Source organism: Ruditapes philippinarum, unplaced genomic scaffold (assembly GCF_026571515.1).
Source record: "Ruditapes philippinarum isolate M1 unplaced genomic scaffold, ASM2657151v2 ctg128_1_1_1_1, whole genome shotgun sequence".
Lineage (NCBI taxonomy): Eukaryota > Metazoa > Mollusca > Bivalvia > Venerida > Veneridae > Ruditapes > Ruditapes philippinarum.
The window spans coordinates 123,537-138,192 of record NW_026861563.1 but is presented as its reverse complement, the minus strand read 5'-3'; the positions used below and the strand labels follow the sequence as shown (position 1 = coordinate 138,192).

The following is a 14,656-nucleotide window of genomic DNA, read 5'->3' as shown; positions in this document are numbered from 1 at the left end:
AATATAGAATGATTTATTTTACTAGTTATTTCTTTCTTAAACAAAATGTTCCAACAGCTTTTGAAAAATAAACCCGTTCATCGTTTATAGCCATCCGAAAAAAAAAACGTGGCCAAATCTCACAATTTATTTTTAAACTGTAACTTATAGAACGCGAGTCATATATATGTTATATATCACGTGGATGTCAGATCACGTATCATGTATTGTCTATAAAATTAGTCTTTATTCCAGTTTGACTTTATCCAGAATGACGTCATTTTCTATTCTAAGACAGTTGATGGATTTCATGCTCAATTTCTGTCCATATTCAAGAAATTCTTCACCGTTTACTTTCACCTGGAATGAATTATCGAAAATACTTAAAACTTCTTAAAATAGACAAACATGCAATGTACTGACATTTTAAACATTCTCCAATCATGAATAAAATATATTTGTTTAAAGTCATCTCTGAAATACTTGCTAAACATTTATTGTTTTCTAATGCAAGTTTGCGTGCGCATGAATATTGCGCATAAGTAACCAATCCAAATAAATGCTGTAACGCTTCGTAGATTATTTGTACCGTACATATTTCTTTGTCATTGAAGAAAAGAAAATACATTTATGGGAATTTACAAAAGATTAACTTTAATAATAACTTGAATACTATATGCGACTTTTATTAGAATGCATATGATATTATCATTGTCCCTATTTTAAATGACGGATAGGGGACTTGATACCGATATTCATTACCAACACTATGTTTGTTTATGATTTGAAATTGTTAAGGAAATTTAAGCTCTACCACATACCCTGAAGTAATCATCTTCGACCACGATTTTTATTTTAAATGGTTCTTCCGGGTAAAATGGGAACGAGCATTCGCCTGCTTCCTCCATTTGCCAGTTACCCTCTATCTTACAATTTGTTACAATCTTTTCACAGCACTCGCCATAGTTAAAGCGGGCATCGAACACAAACGCCACCTCATCGGGCTCGGATTCTGGTCCACGTTGAAGGAAAAGTGTGAATCTGTAAACGACGTGGACATGTTTTAAAGCATGGATAATGCGATTGTATTATTCCATTCAAATTTCATTGTGCTTTTTACTGATGGTTTAAACTTAGAAAGGTTTAATTATTTTCTGGAAAACTGTATAAATCAAGAAACAATATAAATATTATCAAAAATAACAATCAGGCAGCATTCTTGTTCACTTGAAACGTTAAAAATATCATTATTGATCTATTTTAAGCATTCCATTATTAATATAATCAAATGGACTGACATTAAAATATAGCAGCCTTACACATATGTTGGCTGGCATGAGCAAAGGACAACATGATTGTATTTGTAAAACTTGTATTTAAGAATCTGTAATTTACCTGGAAGCTCCACCAGGTGCCCGTCCTTTAATAGTGATTTTCTGTATCCATTCTGTGTCCATGAAACAGACAAACGGAACTTCCTGAAAATACGGCCAAATATCATCTTAGAAAACTCTTTATGCGGACAAAAAATAAATAGTGATTTTAATAGTGATTTTCTGTATCAATACTGTGTCCATGAAACAGACAAAGGGAACTTCCTGAAAATACGGCCAAACATCATCATAGAAAACTCTTTATGCGGACACAAAATAAATGAGCCGCATCATGACAAAACCAACGTAATGCGTTTGCGACCAGCATGGATCCAGACCAGCCTGCGCATCCGCGCAGTCTGATCAGGATCCATGCTGTTCGCTTACCAACTCTTACAAGTAGAGAAACTGATAGCGAACAGCATGGATCATGATCAGACTGCGCGAATGCGCAGGCTGGTCTGGATCCATGCTGGTCGCAAACGCATTACGTTAGTTTTGTCGTGACGTGGCTCAAATGTATCATCCGATAAAGATGACGCAATACCTGTATATATTAATTTATTTAACATAGTTTCGGAAAATGTTTTTTAAAAAAACTTACTGGATTATCAAATGACTTCACCATGATGTATCTCCTGTAATCTGACGCTGAATGTGTACGTGAAAGATCTTGTCGCAAAACTCTTACATGTTATCAAATATTTCACTACGATAAATGAGGCCCGGAAATATGTCACACACATAGTTGACTTGTTCTGATTGTGTTTTGAAGTACTTTCGGGAAAGCTATTGTAATGATAGTATCACATGCTCGCATCATGTGGTTATTTGTTTAAGGGTCTAGTTTCTCGTGCGTTTGAGATATTTGATACACTATCATTTTGTCGTGGTCACATCAGGAACTTAATATAACAAACTTATTTTATAAGAAATTAGATACATTGTATATCTATATTCATTATGTCCTCATCATTGTGATTATGGAGCTATCCTAACCTCTTAAATAGTTAAACATTTATAAACTCCCTATGACAATTTATTTCAATGCCAGATATATTTTAAGAAACCAGGGTCTGTATATATTATAAATAAGCTACATTAAACGTGCGTAATTATTTTCGTTTAACAAATCAATTTGACAAAACTGATTATGACTGTTTTGCCACTATGTCAAGATAATTCATTTTTTTGGCGGATTAGGGAAGTGGGGGTATGTGACATACCCAATGACCATGCTGCAATCTCGTCCATTTTGATTAATAGTTAAAGTTATATAGGGATAAAAGTCTAAGATTTAGAGTCCTGGACGAGGAACAGTTTTTCCATAACAACTATGTTGACCACAACTTGTCTTATGTTTCGTTGAAATGATACTTACAAACAAAATTAATGGAATTATATTTGTTTGCATTTCTATGAACATTTGTCCTGTTATTGACAAAGAATGAGTGGTCTCTTTCATAAATATTTCAACGTTGTTGTTATGTAAGTATTTTGTATGGCTAGGACAGAAGTCTTTATTATATCGTTATTTTCATGCTTTGTTTTTGTTAGATTGAGCGCCAGTTCAACAATATTTCAGTATTATACTTGCAGGTAGTATAGTTACCTTAAATCATACTGTGTCATTTTCTTCAAAACTTCTTTACCTGCGGGGATGGAATAAGACTTTCTTTATATTATTAGATTCTTATTTTCTCTATTTGATCGCCACATCAGCTTTGTTTGTGCCGTTCGGAGGCCGTAAAAAAGTCACCCCGTACATTCAATCAGAGATGTTATTCTTCCGATCCTTAAAGATCGTTCAGCACGACTTTATTGTTGCGTTTGTGGTATTTTAAGTTTTCACTATTCGGCCTTTTCTATTTGGCCTACTTGAATAATGTTGAATCACCCTTAGGATATGTTGGCTGTATTTTAACTTTGACGTCTTATCTGTGATATTCAGGTTCCATAAACATTGACCCCCTTTCAAAAGTCCATTTTGTTTAGTTCCGTCCATTGTTTTCTCGTTTAGGGCACACGTACTATATTAATTGAGGACCATACGCCGCTTTCATTGATGGCACGAAAGTGTCGCATTGAACGTTCCATGATAACCGCCGTATGAACACATATACGGATGTTTTTTTTTTTCTAAATTCAAAATTTCACCATTTTCACGTTTAAATGTTGAATTCTTCTTAAGCAGGTGCTGGGGGGGGGGGGGGGGGGGGGGGCGTTGGTGGTAGTTTGCACTTTACAGTACCGTTCATGAACAGGCTCAATTAAACCGAACCTGCAACATTTTCAATTTTGTTTAGAGATTTTTATTTTCTCTATAAATACATATCATACTCAAAGGAAATGTCGGGGATGAACACGTGTCTTGCTTGCACTCACATATCCAAAGTCTATATACCCCAATTAAGTGAATCTCGCGGGCAGCTTTTTTAGTTTAATTATGTTTAATTGTAACACATACACATAAAGTAAAATACAAATGATAAGCATATAACAAAAGTCAATGAGCTGGACACCATGCAGTTCTTGCAATTTTCCTTTTTTCTTTATATTTTGACAAATGCGATGATTTTAACATTATGTGGAAAATTTTGCAAATTTGACGGATAAATCATTTTTGAAATTACAATTCATATTAGCAAGTGACATTGAAATAATATTTTAAATGTTAAATATAATATATTTTCATGTTCCTTGAAAAACACAAAGTTGCTTTCAAGCCATTATAACCTTATCACGCCCGTTTAACTCACAACGAGTGAAAAATGTCCATCGGTTAAAATGTTGTGAGCAACTTCCGTTCCTCGTTGTGAGCACCCGTCTAGGACGTTTGACACGATAAACAAGGTGAGTTTTTTCATATTTTTGAAGATTACAGACATTTATGTAAAAATATCGGAATGCAGTTAGCTAGCGATGTGTTTTCCGAGTATGCATATGTAAAGATATTGCCTATTGGTCGACAATTTGATGGAAATACCGTGCGACGCAGTCACTCGGGGTCGCTGGAAAACTGGAGACAACTTCTCTTCGAACCAAATTTAACATTGAAAACGTCGATTTTGGTGAAGTTTTGTGCATTCTAACCTTAAACAGATGCCCACAAGTCTTCAGCGTAAATTATTACATGAAAGTCTTCATAGAAACGAAGATATACCCTTATTTGCTTTAATCCTCGTTGTGAGCACCATAACCTCGTTGTGAGCAAGACAAGCGCAGTGCGTGTCTGGTTTTAATATGTTATTCAGATGGTGAAAAAGGGGGCGTCCGTGCCTGAGTGGTTAAAGTCGTTGACTTCAAACCATTTGCCCCTCACCTCTTTGGGTTCGAATCCCGACAGGGACTTTGGATTCTTTCATGTGAGGAAGCTATCCAGCTAGCTTACGGAACGTCGGTGGTTCTACTAAGGTACCCGTTCGTGCCTGAAATAATGCACGGAAGGGCACCTGAGGTCTTCCTCCACCAGTAAAGCTGGAACGTCGCCATATGACCTATACTGTGTCGATGTGACGTAAAACCCAAAACAAACAAAAGATGGTGAAAATATAATTTTCAATCTACCAAAGCAATTAAAACGTTTTTGCACAGCAGCATTTCTTTGCAAGACGTTGTGTATATCCCGAAGGGAGGCATATTAGTTTTGAACTGTCCGTCCGTCAGTCCGTCAATCCGTCCGAAAACTTTAACATTGGCCATAACTTCCTCATTAGTAAACGGATTTGATTCATATTTAAACACAACATCCCTTAGCACAAGACCTTCCTACGGGCCTGTATTTTTTTTCCTTGATCCCTGAATGGCCTTTACCTTGAAGGTCAATTTGTCCAAAAACATTTAAGATTGGCCATAATGTCCTTATTAGTAAATCAATTTAATTCATATTTAGGCACAACACCTCTTTGGACAAGGCCTTCCAACTGCAGTACTATTCTTTTCAGTGATTGGACATGGGGTCGTTCAAGGAGAGACCGAAGCGAGGCATCAAGTATGTACTTGCCCTGGTCTGAAAAAGATTAGAACTACTAGAAAAACTGTCAGTGATGCATAAAAATCAAAAGAAAAGTTTTGGTCATGTCTCTTGCAAAAACATTCTTTTCAGTTAAACACACTGTAAAATTAGCTAACCCAAAATTGTACCAGTGGTGAAACACCTAAGAAGTCAAGAAGATTTCTTAAAATGCCACTATTTCATGATGAAAATGCTATTTAAATGTCAAACACAGACTGTCATGAGCTTTCTAGGAAAGACAGTGCAACTAAAATCATGAAAAATGCTCGTGTACAGAGCAAACAAACGCTGAGAACTATTTGAATCTGTTATTATATGCGACTATCGTTTTTTGCGGAGGATTACTTATTTTGTGTATTGTAACTTTTAACACTTCACTAGTATATTCTTAGCTTAATAGATAATGGTAAACGAATAAAAACTACTTATACCTACAATTTTGCAGAATAGATGTTTTGCTGTTTGTGCAAATGGTGGTGAACTAATAAGGGGAGGTAAATTATGTATTTAATTGCATATACTTCGTGTTGCCAGAGTTAACATAGAGGGCAGTCTGTGTGATATAAACATGCATGTATTTATCCTGAGTTTTATTCATGTTAGACTGGCCAAGTTATGTAGACAAAGACGAACTATTGCAAAGAGAAACTATTGTGCAAAAACGTTTTGATTGCTTTTGGTAGATTGAAAATTCTATTGTCCCCACTTGAATTGTACATATTAAAACCAAACACGCACTGCGCTTGTCTTGCTCACAACGAGGTAATGGTGCTCACAACGAGGATTAAAGCAAAAAAGGGTATATCTTCCTTTCTATGAAGACTTTCATGTAATAATTTACGCTGAAGACTTGTGGGCATCTGTTCTAGGTTAGAATGCACAAAATGTCACCAGAATCGACGTTTTTCAATGTTAAATTTGGTGCGGAGAGAATTTGTCTTCAGTTTTCCAGCTACCCCAAGTGACTGCGTCGCACGGTATTTCCATCAAATTGTCGACCAACAGGCAATATCTTGACATGTGCATACTCGGAAAACACATCGCTAGCTAACTGCATTCCGATATTTTTACATAAATGTCTGTAATCTTCAAAAATTATGAAAAACTCACCTTGTTTATCGTGACACACGTCCTAGATGGGTGCTCACAACGAGGAACGGAAGTTGCTCACAACATTTTTACCGATGGACATTTTTCACTCGTTGTGAGTTAAACGGGCGTGCTTATAAAACTAGTTCCAACGGTAATACTGACAAAAGGGCGGACATTTTTAACTTATGTAGATATATCCATTAGATATTTTAAAGTGACACAGGAGAGCCTCTGATACCATCTTCGTAAAATGAATTATGTCAAGGTATATCATATCAGTATTAAATGATAATAAATTTAGATAAGCTATCCTCCATAACCAAACCAACACCCACTTATATAGCAATCGGCCGTCTCCGTCAAGCAACGGATTAGGGTGGGTTATCGACGAGAAGTACCAAAATTTATTATCCTATCCAATTTTGATATTCAACTGGCCAGAGGTATTTCCTGCAATTTGTCTGGACAAGTAGAAGTTAATTACAAGATTCTATTTTTAGGAAAAATGAACGGATTGGGAAAGGACAGCTTTTATCCGCATTAAAAAGGACCTTTTTGTAATAAATTATTTCTTTTGAATATGATCATAGAACTAAGATTTTTAAAGTTGAAATTCATTCGGAACCAAACCTAGACAGACATACTTTGCTTTTTATTGTTATAAGATGTAATGAAAATAAATGTCAGCATAAATAAAGAATCCCTAAATAACGCACAAAATGACAAAATCGAATATGTTGCAGGCTCGGTTTGATCGCGCCTGTTTATGGACGGTAATGAAAATGCAAGTTACCGCCCTTACCCCCTAGCACAGGCTTAATCCGAATTCAACATTGTATCATGGCAATGGTGAAATTTTGATTTTAGAAACATGAAAATACACAGCTATCTTGTTAATGAAGGTGAGCAAGAGATGAGTGCTTATGTGAAAAACACAGAGGAACTTCTTTACCATCAATCATAGCACATAAATTTCATTTTAGTAAGGACAAAGGAACAACAGGGTAATTAACTGTATAAACATATAGAAACAACAACAACACATAAATAGTTTACTTTTATTTTGTAACCAGATCGAGTAATAACAATTAACAGATCTTGTCCCAATTGGTCTTAATTTTTTTATGCAAAATATTCTATATTTTTACTTTGATGTAACTTGACTATTTTGAATATGTATCTCACACGTAGAAATATTGTTCACACTTGCCTTGTTGATGTTTAGAAATAACGAGTTTGAAAGTATTGCATATGTACTTATATTAACAGCTGCCTTTATGTGATAGAAATAAACGTGATATAAAGACCCGGAACTGTTTATTTTAAACAGGTAAATTCTTTAAAAAGAGCACGTCTGTTCTTCAATTAAAACGGTACATTCTATCCCTATATTTATCTATGAATATATATACAGGTATATATAAGTTATTGTTCATAGAAACAGTTTATTGCAATTTCACTTTATCAAGAATGACATCATTTTCTATTCTCAGACAGTTGATTGTCTTCATGCTGAGTTTTTGTTCATATTCCAGAAAATCTTCATTGTTTACCTTCACCTGTGAAACAAGAAAGAAAAAAAAAATTCAAAATTGAGGAGACTAAAATGTGAACATTGAATTGTATGTTAAAGAGAAAGTTAAAGTTTTGATAACAAAATTTTCACTCAAGATGTTTGTTAATTATTAAAAGACATTAGACATAGTTTTGTATGAAAAGAATCACATTTGTGAATAATAATCGCATGTAAATACATACTGAATTAATAATAATAATAATAATAATAATAATAACTTTATTTTGAGAAGGTGACATATTAAGAGTACATAATAAACAAACAACTTATTTCAAATATGGCCTTCTATCTATACATATATAAACAGAAAACAGAAATAACAATTGTTATCATAATACTACCTTGAAAGAATCATCCTCAACAATGATTTTGATTTTAAATGGCTCCTCCTCATTAAAAGGGAATGGACAGTTTCCATCTTCTTCTGTTTGCCATGCCCCCTCAATCTTACAGTTTGTTACAATTTTGTTATTGCATTCTCCGTAGTTAAAACGGGCATCGAATACAAACGCTACCTCATCAGGCTCGGATTCTGGTCCACGTTGAAGGAAAAGTGTGAATCTGTGAATTTGACAATGTTCATTTCATTATTATAGACGATGTATCAAAAAGCATTTTGTTGGACAACGAATAGCTTATGCTGCGTTATACAAAATTGAGCCGCGTCACGACAAAACCAATATAGCGCGTTTGCGACCAGCATGGATCCAGACCAGCCTGCGCAGTCTGATCAGGATCCATGCTGTTCGCTGTCAGTTTCTCTACTTGTAATAGGGTTGGTAAACGAACAGCATGGATCCTGATCAGACTGCGCGGATGCGCAGGCTGGTCTGGATCCATGCTGGTCGCAAACCCATTGTGTTGGTTTTGTCATGGCGCGGCTCAAATTATCTCCTAACAAGACCATTTTCCATTTATCTTAGTATTCATTCTTTCTAATGTTCATTTGATAATATCAGATATATAGAATGATTATGGTAGAACAGAATTAATATCGGAAGTTACCAGGAATTGTAAGGCAGAAATATTATTTAACACGTTACCTGGAAGCTCCAGCTGGTGCTCGGCCCTTGATTGAAATTTTCTGTATCCAATCTGTGTCCATGAAAGACACAAATGGAACTTCCTGAAATTTAAATAAGACAGTTGTTAAAACTTAAAAAGTTTCTTGCAGGTTAGATAATTACCGTTCTCAGTCGTTAACAACATTGTAACTCAAGGGGAATTATATGGTGATGACATATTGATTAAATCCTGGTATACCCAGAACAATGGTAAGATTTTATTTTAATTTATAATTAATCATCATCAGTCATGGTAACTGTCTCGTATTTTTTAAGAAAGTTTTGTTTCTCTGAGTGGACCCATTAGTTTGGTATATTGGCATAAATTTCAATAATTTTATTCGGTTTGACATAGTTCTATTAAATTTACGTTACCACGTGTATAATTTCTGGATATTTGGAGTTCTAGATAAAGTAATATACGTGTTTATACCATTTAAAACTACGGTAGGTCATGGTAATATCAAATCATCAAATCAGTATAAGTGCGTTGGCGTATAGGATTACTGCCAACACTGATGATTATTACAATTTTTGATCTGCCCAGATTTTTGTGACAAGTGTTTACTTTATGATAAGACTTCAAATTGTAGCTTGAATATTTGTCAAAACTTGTTTCAAAATAATTGACAAATTTTTATACAACATGCTTTAAAAAATGAGATGTTACAGGCAGAAATTCCTTTCTTTATCCCCTATAATACACGACAAGCAAACTTTTACATCTCTCAATTAACGGACAATATATAACTGTTTTACAAGGAAGATACTGTTTTAAGTTGTACAACATGCACTTAAAAACCGGGCTCCCGCGTTTGTGTTTTGATCTTGGTTTCAAAAAATGAAACCGGTCACGGGCAAAACCCAAATAGTGCGTTCGCAGTCTGATCGGGTCCTTTCTGTTCGCTAAACAGTTAAATCTACTTGTAATAGTAACATGTAAGCGAACAGCATGGATCCTGATCAGACTAGGCGGATGCGCAGGCTGGTCTGGATCCATGCTGGTCGCAAACCCATTATATGTTGGTTTTGTCATGACGCGGCTCTAATAATTTTAGAGTATCATGATGCTAGTTTGTTTGTTTATGTCTCAAGTGGTTGTCAAGTAAATAAAATTATGCCGTGTTTGTTATAAAGAACTGAAAATGATTGACGATGTTGTTGATAAGGGCTTGACCCAGACACCTTATTGATAGTGAAGGAATTTATCGTACGTATCTTCGTCCGCATTTGCACATACCCTATGACAATAAATTTAAATATCTTCAATGCTTCCCACGTATGTTACAAGACTTTCAAATTTATTTATATGGGAACTGTACGAAGTTTAGAAATATCAAAAGAATATTTGCATTCAATCGATAGAAGCATAAAAGCGTTGGCCAAGCTAATCCAAGTTTTGTGATAAGAAACAAACTGGACAAATAAGTGGACACTCGCCTTTTTGTTTGATTTCAAACAGCTATGGCATTTTTCCAAGTGTATTTTATCAAAATTTTCCATGTTTGTATCTAGTGACCAAATATATTTGGAACTATATCAAATTTTAAGCGACCCACTCATGGAAAAAATGCAAAGACTTTTTGCGCAACCAATACTTTAATCATGACTCTTGATAAAACCATGCTACATTTAGAATCACCAATAATTAGTTAGTTTTGATAAATCAAGTAACACTTGATAATTGCTGTTTTAAAACGATTTCATTTTTAAAAGACTTTACTAATATTTTAGTATCGTTTTTATATCGGATTTCTACGAGTTTGATAGGGAAAATATCCTAGATCAGGCACGTCTGTGATGACACATTGTAAATATATTTAAGATAAAAAGAGGGATAAAGGTCGTGATTTATTATCAATGCCATATCAGCTTTTCTGTCCTAAAAAGGTATTTCATTTTACAAACAAGCTTTACAATGTGGGTCACAGAGATAACGCGGATCTTTTCATTCATTAAACGTGTTGAAGCGTTGTCCTTAAATTATACTGGCGCCAAAAATATTTATCATCCCGGCCTTCAGTAAAAATTACTATAGTATAGTAAAGTTTCATCATCGGTAGCACTGTAGTAGATTAAAATTATCACAAACATTGAAAATCAAAAGACTAAAAAAAACCCCCAAAAAACAGCTTAGATACATCTTATCTAGACATTAGATTGAAACCCAGATTAAAACAACAACGTCAACAACAACAACACTGGTTTGGAAGACTTAGACCAAAAAAAAAACATTGGTTTGGAAGAAGTATATAACCTTAAAGTCATCATTTGATTCAACCAATCCAATTCGCTGTATCGGATGACGTAGAAATTAAAGTTGTTTTCGTCAAGTAATAACATTTCTGGCAAACTCCGAATATGGCACAAGTATCACAGAACAAGATACAGATGTCATATGTCTAATAGCTTTAACTAAAACATGTACTTAAAGCTATTTCATTAACATCGCTAGCCAGGGTTACCATGTGGGTCTGAAATATGGGGATTTGGCTATATTACAAAAGAAGTTATAGATCTAGTTTAAATACTAATATTATTCATCGTTGTCTTGTTAATCTCACAAATTGCTTCAAATTTGCAAGCAGTACACGTTGCCTAAATAATCACTTTAATAATGTATTAAGATGAAATAAGCAAAAATTAACACGTTTTTATGAATGTGCTTGTTAAAAAGCAAGGTATGTGACGCTATCTAGCAAATTATGTTTATACAGACAAAGCCACAGGTACTTGGAGTGTGGAGCTCCAAACGCCTTAAAATCCAATAGATGTTGAAATATGTTTTTTTTTCAAAACAGCTTATATTAAGATTTTTTTTATATATATGATAATTATATGTGTTGGGATTGACAAATATACATTTTATTTGGATTAAAGCTTCACAACCCAAGTGTAGAAAAAGCAATACAATGTAACTATATTTGGTGCAAAAGGGTGACTGCATACTCTGATTACAGTGTTTTAATAATTAATTATTACAGAAGTCATTTCAATATTTCCAGTTTACATTTGTAAAATATGTTACTATGGTAACAGAAGACATGACATCAGTACTGATCAATGCAGACGGCGGTTTCCAGGATTATAACAGATGAGCTAATACTTTTATCGTCATGTCGGTGACCAGTTCGATAATTCTAGTGGTCAGTTAATTACTTTATTTGGTTCAATGTTTAAATTAGACTGCTTTTTTTCTTCCCTTTCCCCTTTTCCATTTGCGCTACATACATTAATTGGTGCAAATGACAAAATATCGGATATCAAATGAAACTTCTTGAAATACATGTAAAACTATATAAAATAAAAAATACAGATATATTACAGAAAAATGTATGTCATTTTAATTTTTTGACACAATAACCCGATTTATCAAGCATCTATAAACAAACGTCTTAAGACATTTTTTGTAAAAAAATATTACCCTTAATGTAACGTATACATACTCGAAATTTTACAGGGAACCTTTGCAACTAGAATTTTTACACACATTTATTTCAAAGCCTATTTCACGTAATATATAAAGTTTTCTCCAACTTCAAACTTCACTTGTTTTAAATTTATTTTGACCCACTCTCCTGATTAGAGAAATTTAATTATTTTCAGCATATCTAATTACTTGAAATATCAAAATAAACAACACTACGTACAAACAACTTAAAGTAACAATAAACACTTAAAAAATAATCAACATTATTTAGCACAAACAACTTAAAATAAAACACAAAAATAGTAAAAAATAAATATAACTTACTGGGTTTTCCAATGTTCGCACCATTTTGAAGTCTGTGATGAAGGAAAGTGTTAAGGTGTGTGCGGACTAGACTTATAATTTTATAAAATCGGAGAGACACTCCAATCCAGTGATAAATGAAGATAAGAGAGGCCCGAATTTCATAGAATATTCCCTAACAACATATACGGTAAATTTTAAATCTGTGAGTCATACTCTGCACGTATATTTCCTTAACCACGACAATGTGGTTTAAACATTGCGGATTTTGTTGATGTTTTTTCATTAATACATGTAGTTAATTAATCCACACACTTGTCGCAAAAGTTTATCTATGATTAATGTTCCCAAAGAATTAAAAGGAAGATTTTTGTTAAAACCTTAATCTGTATTTTAATGTCGTAATGAATATACTAGTAGTACTCGTCTATATTTAAAACAATACACGTTTACCTATATGACAATGTAACAGTGTAATGCACGTCTTATTTACAACGTTAACCATAATTAACAGGTAAACGTTATCTACGTATATGTAGTGCTTTATAACGTTATAGCTATTAATGAGTATATATAAATATTCTACGTTATCATTATATGAACACAAGCGACGTTTGTCTATCAAGGGATGTCAGTCTGTTTTTATTCCGTTTCTTATAGAGGATTAACGAGATGAATAGAATTATATTGTCAAAAATGTAAAAAGCATAGTGCGTTAGAAATTTGAAATTGGTTACATATTGTTCACGGTATAAGACCATCAATATTTCTAAATTAATTTTTTAATAAACAATTCATTTGAATGAAGTTAATGCAGTGCATTTCCGAACATTGCACAGTCTTTTATAAACAATTCTTTATAACAAAGTTCTGAAATCAAGCGACGGGCCTTAGAATTTTCAATATAAGATCTAGAGTGGGCAGTAAATTTTTGCGGGATAAGAGATAAAAGTAACCGTGTCGCATTATTCCGTTATTAATGTGGTATCGAACACACCCGCTATCTGGACAAACATACCGAGGTCAACAAGATAGCTTCACCAAGTGATGACGACAAGCCCTTAAATTGTGAATTAAACCACGTGACCACCACGTGACAATCGTAGTAACCTCGTATACAAGTCATTCATCATCATATAACAGTAATACTTTTTCAGTAATCTAGATATGGGCGTATGCATCGTAACATCACCGTATATTCAACAAGTTGACAAGGTCTAGCTTTCAGTTAATTTCTTGTTCTTATCTGTTTACAACTCTTAAGTAAATATCATAATTCCAATTGGTATGAATGTTGTCGATACATTTAAGCAAAGTTATAAAACTGGGTGGATAAATCTATATTGGAGTACTTCATAAATATAGCCTAATTTATTCTAAACGGACAGAAGTTATGTCTTTTATCCAAACATTCATAGAAATTCATATTTGTATTAACCCATTACTTCATGAGCATTTTGTGAAAAATGGCTGTTTTCATTGAAAAGTCTCCCGTTACAAGTTCAAATTGCTATAATACTATAAAAACTGCTTCAACACTAATCAAACTTGGCACAAATGTTGACTGGACCATTGCACTTGCAACAACATGCTCAGGCTTAAATTTTCTGTTACCATGGCAACGAGGGGACATCTCAAAATTGCCAAAAATCACTATTTTGCGTTGATTTTTTCCATCAAAATTGATTTCAAAGTGCTGCACTTTCTCAATGGATTGAGATAGAGTCAAATGCTTTTCAGCGTTGGTTACACGTTACCTTATGATCAATCTGGGGTCATTTACAGCCTCTCACAAGTCCAAAATTTTTCTTGGCGATGAGGGGG

At 33.9% G+C, this 14,656-nt stretch overlaps 2 protein-coding genes across 3 annotated transcripts in view; both read right to left on the bottom strand.

The window, feature by feature from the left end:
- Positions 1-14,656, bottom strand: part of LOC132716134 (galectin-3-like) — a 134,737-nt gene continuing 120,081 nt past the window's right edge. The window contains exons 1-4 of one of the 2 annotated variants that reach the window (XM_060699313.1): positions 1,957-2,104; positions 1,375-1,457; positions 801-1,020; positions 1-339 (exon numbers count right to left, since the gene is read on the bottom strand). In XM_060699313.1, the coding sequence (XP_060555296.1) occupies positions 226-339; positions 801-1,020; positions 1,375-1,457; positions 1,957-1,980 (441 nt within the window). In that variant the 5' untranslated portion in view covers positions 1,981-2,104 and the 3' untranslated portion in view covers positions 1-225. Of the gene's footprint in view, positions 340-800; positions 1,021-1,374; positions 1,458-1,956; positions 2,105-14,656 lie in introns of those variants that run through there. The other variant, XM_060699315.1, reaches the window with a different exon arrangement.
- Positions 7,506-13,009, bottom strand: LOC132716133 (galectin-3-like). The gene is made up of 4 exons (XM_060699312.1): positions 12,854-13,009; positions 9,079-9,161; positions 8,377-8,596; positions 7,506-8,018 (listed from the first exon to the last, which is right to left on the bottom strand). Exons 1-4 carry the CDS (start codon positions 12,875-12,877, stop codon positions 7,905-7,907), a joined length of 441 nt encoding a protein of 146 aa, XP_060555295.1. The 5' UTR covers positions 12,878-13,009; the 3' UTR covers positions 7,506-7,904.

What these genes read in the sequence shown, in the direction of transcription:
- LOC132716133 (XM_060699312.1), bottom strand. Translation starts at nt 12,877, where the DNA reads ATGGTGCGAACATTGGAAAACCCA. An exon ending in TGCGAACATTGGAAAACCCA is followed by an intron (nt 9,162 to 12,853) that starts GTAAGTTATATT and finishes TTTAAATTTCAG; the next exon opens with GAAGTTCCATTTGTGTCTTT. An exon ending in TTGAGGATGATTCTTTCAAG is followed by an intron (nt 8,019 to 8,376) that starts GTAGTATTATGA and finishes CTTGTTTCACAG; the next exon opens with GTGAAGGTAAACAATGAAGA.